Source organism: Clytia hemisphaerica, unplaced genomic scaffold, assembly GCF_902728285.1.
Source record: "Clytia hemisphaerica strain Z4C2 unplaced genomic scaffold, Clytia hemisphaerica genome assembly, whole genome shotgun sequence".
Lineage (NCBI taxonomy): Eukaryota > Metazoa > Cnidaria > Hydrozoa > Leptothecata > Clytiidae > Clytia > Clytia hemisphaerica.
Genome location: NW_027104530.1, coordinates 155,296 through 165,339, shown reverse-complemented (window position 1 = coordinate 165,339; position 10,044 = coordinate 155,296). Strand labels below are relative to the sequence as shown.

Here is a 10,044-nt window from a genome sequence, read left to right as displayed (position 1 = left end):
TTGTATTGGGCTCTTCCAGAAAATGTCCGTACAGGGGGGGGGGTTTGAGGATATATTGTCCAGGAGGTAGCGAAAAATAATCAAAATTTGCCTTATCCGGGTGGTAAATTTGCTCTGTCCGGGGGGGGGGGGCAAAAGCCACTTGTCCGGGGGGGGGGTAAATTACTGAAAATTGTTACATCTTCCACCCCCCATTTTCATTTTTTTTCTGGAAAAGCCCATTCGCTGTATCTTGTTACTTTTTGAATGACCCAATTTGCCGAAACAAATTCAAATTAGGTTTGTTAAATTCGCAGTTCGTCGGGTCAAGAGAAAACGAGGATTTCAGGGTTTTGGAAAAAAAATTAACAAACGCGTAGTCCTGGGGGGGGGGGGGGTACTAGGTTTGCGAGGTGACGGGTATGTCCGAGCCGAAAATCGAAAATCGACCCTTTGAGAGACAAAATTTTGGTGATTTTGGGACCCTTTGAGAGACTTTTTCCTAAATTTTGGTCCATTTTTTCCAAATTTTGGTTTGATTTTCACCAAATTTTGGTCAAAATTCTTGGAAATCGTGACCCTTTGAAAGAGAAATTTGATTTTTGTGATTTTGGGACCCTTTCAGAGACTAACTTTTGAATTTGTACCCCTTTGAGAGACTTTTGAGGAATGAGAAAAGGTACCCTTATGGCTCGCACATACCCGGCACCCATTTTGCCTAAGTACCCCCCCCCCCCCGGGCGCTTAGTTAAGACATTCCTCGAATTTCCTATGTTTAGCTGTCCAAGGAGGAAATTAGTTGACTTTAAAGATCTTTCAGGGTTAATTAATTTGTCCCTGATTGTTAAAATCGAATTGTAATTAATCCCCGAATTAATGTCTTCTAATTTTTTACGTGTCCAAAATAATTATTTATTGTGGTGCGCTATACATTGGAAAAGTTTACGGTATAAATCCTTTTTCTTTGCCGACAAATTTTCCTACCTAGGAGTTGTAAAGAAGGATGAAATTGAAAGATATTAATTATAAATTAAGATGAAATAAAATATGTGCTCAGTGGGGGGGGTACTAGGTTTATAGGAGTACAACGGGGTGCCGGGGGGCCTTGACTAAAAAGTAGGAAAATGTTTGCGAATTTTATGATCCTTAACCTTATTGGGACTAATTTGACCAAATTTCGATGTTTATGGGGGCAAAAGATTATCCTATTTTCCGACCATTGATGGAACTGAAATTTAACTTTTAGATTTTTCCAGAATTTACATCCTTACACGGACTGCCAGGCTCCAAAAAGGCACCCTCAAGGGCGGTACGAGACCCTTACCCTTCACTTGCCTCCCCCCCACTATTTTTTGAATTTTTATGGTAATAATTTTTAGGTGGATGAATTTTTAAAAGTTTTATAGAGTTTGAGCTGTCATTATAACACACTGCTCCATCACACACTAATATTTATATTCTAAATAATGAATACTTTTATAATTATATTATTATATAGCTACTTATAACTCGATAAAGATATTTTGTGTAAGTAGGGCTTAAAAATGTGGTTTCCTTTTCTTCTTTTAAGAGCATGGTGTGCACTCGGCCTTATTTTCGAATGTTTTCATGTTCGAAGTTCGAATTCGAATCTTGTTCGAAATCGAATGTTTATGTTCTTATCCATAATGGTAGTCAAAAACATTCCATCGTTACGGAAAACAAAAACATTGGCTCTCAGATCAAAAATCAAGAAAATACAGAAGAAAGTGTGGACATTATCATCATTTAAATCTTTATTGAAAAAAAATCATTATTTATAACTTTTCTAGATCAGCTGCACAAGCTCTTCGATTTTCAAAGGTAGTTTTTCTTCGTTTTCAAAGATTTTAGTCGGTGTTTTTCCAAGATGACCTTGTTAGTCATCGTCCCCAATTCGCCAAATCATTTTTACATTTGATGGATCTGTGTGTCCCCGATTTATCTCCCTGGGGAGGTGGGGTACTGGGGTATGAATGTCCCAAAAATCTAAAAAAATTTTAGTTTCCCTACCCTCTACATCCTATGGGCGGTGGTTTTGTCAAAAGCAACTGCATTAGCTGCAGCAGAAGGGTTTTTGGTTGATCTTTGCATTAGTAACTGAAAAATAGTGAGAAAAGGAGACAGTCTATATTTCCAAATAATCTTGGATTTTTATCAGAATTTTCTCCAATTTTTCAAAAAGCTAATGAAATATATTATCTTGAAAGCTTTAATTAACCAATGAAAAATGAATTGTAAAGGTAAAACTGCAAAGGGTGATGGTGTGGAATTATTAGCTACAAAAAAAGACTTACACCGATGTCTGGTTAGTAAAAACTGCTGGTCCAAATTTTCGGAAACCGCGTTTCTCAGGAATCGTAGGGTTTGTCGGGACTTTTTAATCGATATTTAGCCTTTTGATTGAGGGGTAAAAAAACATAACTTGTTTTTTCATTTAGCCGTCGTAGGCACTGAAATTAGATTTATTTTGAACGGACGTAGATTTAATTAAATATTTTTTCTGTTTGCTTTTTCAGTATTCTTGCATTATGTCTAATGAGGACAGCAAGGAAAATTTGCTATCTTTACACTTGCACCATTTCGCACGTAAAAACAGACCGCTCAGTCCGTTCATCTCCAAATTACGGTTCTTGTTAAACTGCACCAAACATCAAGATGCTATACATTGGTCGTCAGATGGTAGAGCTATCGTTATCACAAATGTTGAAGTTTTCAAACAATCTGTCCTGGACAATGAAGCAGAAATGTTCAAAACAAAAAATTTTACTTCCTTTGTCAGGCAACTCAATCTCTATGGTTTTCGAAAGGTAACTGAAAAATGTTTTTATATGCAAGCTTCCCTTTGTCTGTTTTTTTTTCTCGTTCATCAAACTCTTCTGTCTTGGAGTCGTGTGACCAATGTGACTAGCCTAGAAATCTAAGCTAGTTTGATTCAGTCACTTGGATAAATCTGATGGTTAAGTTGTGACTGAATAACTATTCCAAGGCAAACTTAAAATCCGTAAATATAAAAAATCTTAAAGCGCCGAAAACGCTATATTGCATAAGCCGCGTGTCCTAGCCTTGTGAATACGGGCTTAGTTAACTAGGCTACAATGTGACCAACGACCTCTAGAAACAAACTTGATTTTTTTGTCTTAAGATGTTTCGAACTAAACGAAGCTTCACGAGGCTTCCAGTCCTCCTCGCCTAATTATTTTGCAAGGAGGCTTTTACTACCTTGAGAGGATATCATTATAATCTTGTTGCAATCTTTTTTTCTACAATTTCTTTCTCAGGTACCTAGTAACGGGAAATCCGATCCTGCAACAAACATGAAATTTGAACACACTAATTTCCGAAGAGAACGCCCAGATCTCATGCAATACATTCAAAGAACGTGCGTTGTGGGTGGAAAACGGAAAGGGGAACTACTTACCACTTTCAGTCCAGAGACACGCCCTTTGGCAATGAAAAAAGCAACGCCCATTTTGTAAGTATGTTTCTTTCTCGGAATTTTTTTTTATTGAAACAAGATTTTCATTCGACACTCAGGGATAATAGGGATTACTATCTAGCTTTCTTTCTCGAACGAATTTTTTATCCTTAGCACACGGTTTTGTAGAGATTTGTGATTCAGACTATAGAATGTTCTTGTCAACAAGTACCAGCTTTAACTCTTGTTGCTTTACTTCAACCAGTGTTACCATTATAAGTACCTCGTTATGCTCATTTCAGATACATTAAACACGATAACAAAGAGAATATATTTCAACATCAAATTCAAAGTGGACTCAATGCTGGTAGTATTGTTGGAAAACCTCTTGGTCTCTCTATACTTAAAGCTGTCAGCACAAATGTAAGCATACAATGTCTATGTTCAAAATAAATACCTTTGACTTTTATAAGAACCAGTAAATTTTGCCTGAGCTTGAGATCTTAAATTTCTATTGTTCCAAACAATAGCGGTATTGTTCTGAGGGCCTAAATCTGAGGCTGGTGTTCTTGCGATTTTTGGAATTACTGACATTCGTGACGTAATCACTATTCAAATTTGACATCGCTAAAAAATACCCGGTTTTTACGAGTTACAGATGGTTCCTTTCCCCCTTTTAGATACCAGGATCTTCAAATGTTTCTTTGATCAACAATCAACACTTTGCCATCAACGTCAAACCCAACATACGAACTGTTTTTGCGCCATCCAAAAATGTCCTATCAACTGACACCAAAATCATCTCTTTCAGGTTTGTCTCACCTTTCACGTCTCCTTTCCCTGCACTTAGCTATGTACATTCACATTTCCAAAACGAAATTTCAAACTTTAAACTTTCTGAGTGGCTTTCAAGGCAAATGAAACAAGTTTAACATATCAACTATGATATCGTTGGAAAAATTCTTTTCCTCGGCTATTGAAAATACCAGAGCTTATTTTCTTGAGTCTCAAAAATGGTTTGGCCAATATTACCCAAGGGGGTACTTAGGCAAAATGGGTGCCGGGTATGTGCGAGTCATAGGGTCCCTTTTTCAAGTCCCCCAAAGGGGTACAAAAACCTTTAAAAAGCAAATGATTCTCTGCAAGGGTTCCAAAATTACGAAAATCAAAAATCAACTCCTTCATAGGTTCATAAGTTCTTGAAATTTAGATTAAGATTTGAAAAGATTGGCTGATATTTTAGGGAAATAGCCTCTCTAAGGGCGGCAGAAACCTCGAAATTCAGTCAATTTTCGTAAATAATTAACAAATTGACCCACTCTGTTACGCAACTTATTATTACACCTCGAAAAACGTCTCAATTCGATTGAATTTTCAGCCAGATTATTGAGCAAAACGTCAAAAGTTCACCACCAGTACCTCGAACTTCTTCACCACAACAAACTCATCAACCAACGATTGCAGATCCTACAACCAAAAATTTAAACATCTCAGACAATCCACCCAACACGACCGACAATGATTCAACCACCGAACCCATTCTCTACTCAGTTACCGATTTACCAAATACATCAAGCGAGCATGATTACGCTTTACCGACAACACCCGACAAATTCCCGATCGTTCCCGATGAGAAGCCGGCAATTCATCCGACAAATACATCATCGCCGAAATCCCCACCAATGATTACCGATCAAGATATTTATCAATTTTTAAACGAGAATTTCAGTGCTGAGAAAGAAGTCGTACAATCCTTGTTAAGTCTACCTGAAAGTCAACCTGATCAAATTTTTGATGATTTGAAGACGCTAGCTGAAGTCTCCTCAAACCCTCTGCTTGGTGTTGATAACGTTATCAAACTGCAAAGTGGTAATGCAACACCTAGAGAAACTGTGGTTTCTGTAAACCATATTTGAAAGAACGATTAAGCGGTCCTTTCTCTAGATGTAATGTATAGTCAAAAATTCTGACAAGGGGATCTGCGTCCTTATGAGAATCTTAGGTAATGATTAAGAGCGGTTGCAATACTAAATTTCAGCATTGCTTTGAACTAAAGCTTTTGATCACTATTTTCAATTTTCGTGAATAAGATCTTGGCTATACCAATCACATCACATATTAGAAACGTATAAAAGATTCGATAAAAGAAAGCGCTATTTTAGCATATCATCTTTAATTCTTGGAAAATTAGACATGCTCGATAAAGTTCTTGTAACAGTCCGTCTACACAGGTTAAATTCCAGAGAAAGCTGAACTGTGGTGCTCGCGGTAGGGACAGGGTTGTCCTTTATTTATGAAAGACAAACAAATCTTCTAAATTTTAGAAAGGGTAGGATAATGGCTACCTTATTGCGGGAGGGGCTTGAGAATTATACTTCAAAACACTAAAATAGGGTTACAATCTAGAAGGGAGTTGGTATGTAAATATGTTTAAATAGATTTTTATATATGAATAATTTTAAGAATTTTGAGTACGCTAAATTTCAATGTATATAATATGATATCTTATTTATTTGCCATTTTTAAAGTTTACAATATTTTTAGTAATTTATTTTCAGGAACCATAATTTTGATGCTCGAATCGTTTTTCTGAATTTCAAAGTCCGGAAAACCTTAAAAATTAACTTCATCTTCACAAAGAGCACTTGGTCTAATATCTATTGTTTTCCACAATCTGATGATCAAATCTTCTACTACGAGCTCCTTTATCAAACCGTTTCATTTTATCTGTAAATGGGTCTTAAAAATTTTTTTTTCGAGTATGCAATATTATATTATGCATTATATACAAATTTTACCTCATAAATAACTTCCAAGATGTTTAAAAAAAAAGAAAAGAAAATCAATGTAAAAAAAAATCTGTTTAGAAAATTTGTTTAGAAAAGAAAAATTGACGTCAGTTAAAATCAAGCATAAATAATTGACGTCAAAATATTTTTTGTCAAAAAAAATATCAACAACAGCAAACGCATTGAAACCATCAAGAGAGAGGGACATGGTGTAACCAACAAACAACATCTAAAGAATATAGAATAACATCTTATATTCACTAAAATGTCTACCGGTAATCAAACTAACATTAAACTTGTACTCAAGAATGATACATGGGTCCCAAAGAAAAGTAATCACACAAGGTTAGAAAATCCATTCGTCATCATTTTTGCAATTTGTTACCTTAAGGGAACTTATTTTGGCGGGAACTAATTTTGGCGGGAACTAATTTTGGCGAATGCCAGCGTAAATCTGTTCTATTTTGCCTTATTTTGAGCAATTTTGATGAATTTCAAGGGTTATTTAGGCGAAATTGACGGGAACTTATTTTGGCGATTGAGCAAAATATTTAATTTTGGCGGGAACTAATTTTAGCGAAGTTCGTCTAAATTCGCCAAATCTGCCAAAATTAGTTCCCGCCAAAATAAGTTCCCTTAAGGTATTCCTTCTCAGCTCTTTTCTTCGTTGTGAACGTAGAGATATTTGAGGGGGTTAATCTAAAGAATCCAACATTTACTAGAAATAGACAAAAAGAACGACAAATTTCGCTGTCCACACCCCCGACCCGGTTAGTTAATCCACCCCACAGATTTCTGTAAAGCCCGAAGTGCTAGATAAAGTGAACTAAATATGATCGTCCAGGATCGAAATTTTCGAGGATGCATTTTCTAAAAATCACCATTTTTCTACATCGATGCTATAATGTTTACTCAATTTACCATCCGTACGCAATAACACGATTTGAGTTCTGCTGAGCAATGTTGTTTATATATTTCTTAACGTTTTCAGTGCCCTCGATCAGCATGGTTTAGACATGAAGAAAGTTCTTGGAGAAGGAGCATTTGCCAAAGTGAAACAAGCTTTTTCCCATAAAGAGAAAAGAGAAGTTGCGGTCAAAGTATTCGAGAAACGTCGATTACCTTTCGATTATTTGAAACGATTCTTACCGAGAGAAATTCGCGTCTTGAATGCATTGCAACATCCTAATTTGGTAAGATATACACGTTACACATATTTTTTTCGTAAGAACAATCTTATAATAACATAGGACTCAATTTTTTATTGTTAAGAACAATTTCAGACTCAACTTGAAGTTGATGGATACCAATTACTGGATACTCTGAAAAGCGAACATTCTTCGATAGATATCAGCTTTTCACCTTGAATTTGAGCGGCTAGTTTTTTTTTAGATTTTTTTTCCTGGAACTTTCTTCAAGAAGGACATTTCTAAGCATTCGTTAGATTTGTAATTTTGTACTTTTCTACTTATCTCAGGTCTCCTTACTTGATGTTTTCGAAACAACATCTCGAGTTTATCTCGTTCTTGAGTTTGCTGAGGGTGGAGATTTGTTGGAATTTATCAACCAAGATTCTTATAAGAATGAAGCTCATGTGAAACGTCATTTCCAACAATTAATTGCTGGAATGAGTTCGATGCATGGTCAAGGGATTGTTCACCGAGATTTGAAATGCGAAAATATTTTATTGGACGCTCGTAACAATGTTAAAATTGCTGGTAAGTTCAATGAAAGATCCTTTTAGTAAACAGTGGGAGGAATAACTATAAACTAAAAGGAGATCTCCGTGATCATGTTTTATGTTATACAATTATATGGTGAAGATCAGAGATCTGACCTCAAGGAAAGAAAGTGTTGAAAATACTAAATAAAATGAGAATGAAACGTAAAAAGGCACTAATATTTTTATAATTATACGTTTTTTTCCCATTTTTTTGAATTTTTCTAAATGTATAAATCAAACCAATCAAACATTCTGTCAAGAAATGAGAATTTTATGCGAAGAAGAACCAACAAACCAATAGACATAAAGTTTAAAAAGCCAAGCAGAAAAACGCAAACCTGCGAATTTCGAGTAATTTCTTTCATTATTCGATTTCAGATTTTGGTTTTGCTCGATTTACTGAAGCAGACGTGCTGCTGAAAACTATTTGTGGATCTTTCGTTTACACCGCTCCAGAACTGATAGCAGGAGAACAAGATTATAGTGGCTTTCTTGCAGACGCTTGGAGTGCTGGTATCATTCTGTTTTGCATGCTATGTAGGAAACTACCATTCACTAAAGATGAGTTGAATTTGATTGCTAAAGGGAAGAATTTGTTGGATAGACTTGAATTCCCTCATGCTATCACACACGGTAAGCGATGTAACCTTAAAGTTTTATTTTCCCAAAGTTAATGTGGCATAAATGTATAAGTTCAAGGTCATTTCATGATTGTGTCTAACATGAAAGTAAAAGTAATGTTTTGTACCACGTGACTTTATAAATATAGGTAGTATTTTCGGTACTTCTATTTTCCAAAGTTTATGTTCACGAAAAAGATTTATGCGCGAAATTCGGTAAATTTAACTTGTAAATTTCGCGATTTATTGGCAACGTGAAAGCTTCTGTTAATTTTGTATATTTAAAAATCCCTTTTATATAGACGCTCGTGACGTGGTGTACGGTTTATTGGAACAAGATCCACTGAACCGTTTGAACGCTTTCACCGTTCAAAAACATAAATGGTGTCATGGTTTCAAATCGGATCAAAAGCCTTACCAACAAAAAGGTAGATGTCTTTGTTTTTTACGTTTCGCATTTTCGACTACTAAAATTTTCATCTGACATCAATAAAATCGCAAAAGTGTTTTTTAATAAGTACCACGGTTGGGGAAAGTATATAGAGTATTCAAGTATTCTATCGCTTACATCATTATCGGACCTTCAAATGACCAAATTTTCGTAAGAAAGGACGGTGGCAGTTAGTGGCAACTACGACCTTGTTTATTCTCACCCCTATTTTTCCGTGATTATTTGGAAAGATCTAAATCTCTCTCTTTTGAATATTAGGTCGCACAAAGAGCTAAGTAATTGAAGCAATTTGATGTAATAACTTTTTTTCTTTTCTCATCATTTACAGGCAAAGCCATCGACATCATTGAAGCGCCAAATACGATTGCTAACAGTACTCGTGCTGAAAACGATCGCGCGCACATGCTATTCGAAGTTGTGCGTCCGCAAGGCAAATTTGTTCGTGCTATTGAAAGACAACGGTTCAACCTTTTAGCTTTGAGTGTGTTCTCGAAGAACAAAAAGAGCGCCCCACCTGACGCCCGTTTGTCATGTGTTCTATCACAATCACTACTGAAGCCGCCCACAAATGCCCGCCAGAGGTTCAATCTAGTGACTAGTCTAGTCAAATGCGCCAATTCGCTTGCTAGTGAGCGGAGAGCAACTACAGCTAGTAAAAATCAAAAAAAATCCCAAGGTCGAACTATACTTAAAGATGTCGAGATGAAACAAAAATCACCTCCTGGAAAATCTAAGATGAATTCAGCTGACTCAATTTCCCAAGTGGGCTACGAAGACTTTTTGAGTAAAAAGCAAAGTGAACGAGGCAAAGAATTGCAAAATGTGGGTCGTTCCGCTGGCTCTAACGTAGCGAAAAGAGCTGCTACCGTTAAGCAAACATCTTACAAAGGGAAACCGGGCACACAGGCTGAGGAGCCAAACCTTAATCAAGAATCTTGGAACAAGAAATGTGTCGTGGCTTGCAAAACTTCTCGACGTTGAATTATTTGATGGAAAACCCTAGAATATAAGATCATTGAAAAAAGAGCAAAATATTCAAAATCTTA

At 36.1% G+C, this 10,044-nt stretch overlaps 2 protein-coding genes across 2 annotated transcripts; both read left to right on the top strand.

Moving 5' to 3' along the window:
• The first annotated feature begins 1,547 nt into the window (after nt 1–1,547).
• Nucleotides 1,548–5,551, top strand: LOC136822348 (uncharacterized). The gene is made up of 6 exons (XM_067078588.1): nt 1,548–1,821; nt 2,517–2,807; nt 3,279–3,472; nt 3,718–3,838; nt 4,096–4,226; nt 4,794–5,551. The coding sequence occupies exons 2-6, from the start codon at nt 2,529–2,531 to the stop codon at nt 5,329–5,331; spliced, it is 1,263 nt and encodes a 420-aa protein (XP_066934689.1). The 5' UTR covers nt 1,548–1,821; nt 2,517–2,528; the 3' UTR covers nt 5,332–5,551.
• An 824-nt stretch (nt 5,552–6,375) lies between these two features.
• Nucleotides 6,376–10,044, top strand: LOC136822347 (testis-specific serine/threonine-protein kinase 4-like). Its single transcript, XM_067078587.1, has 6 exons — nt 6,376–6,549; nt 7,196–7,397; nt 7,682–7,922; nt 8,306–8,560; nt 8,850–8,975; nt 9,327–10,044. The coding sequence occupies exons 1-6, from the start codon at nt 6,470–6,472 to the stop codon at nt 9,977–9,979; spliced, it is 1,557 nt and encodes a 518-aa protein (XP_066934688.1). The 5' UTR covers nt 6,376–6,469; the 3' UTR covers nt 9,980–10,044.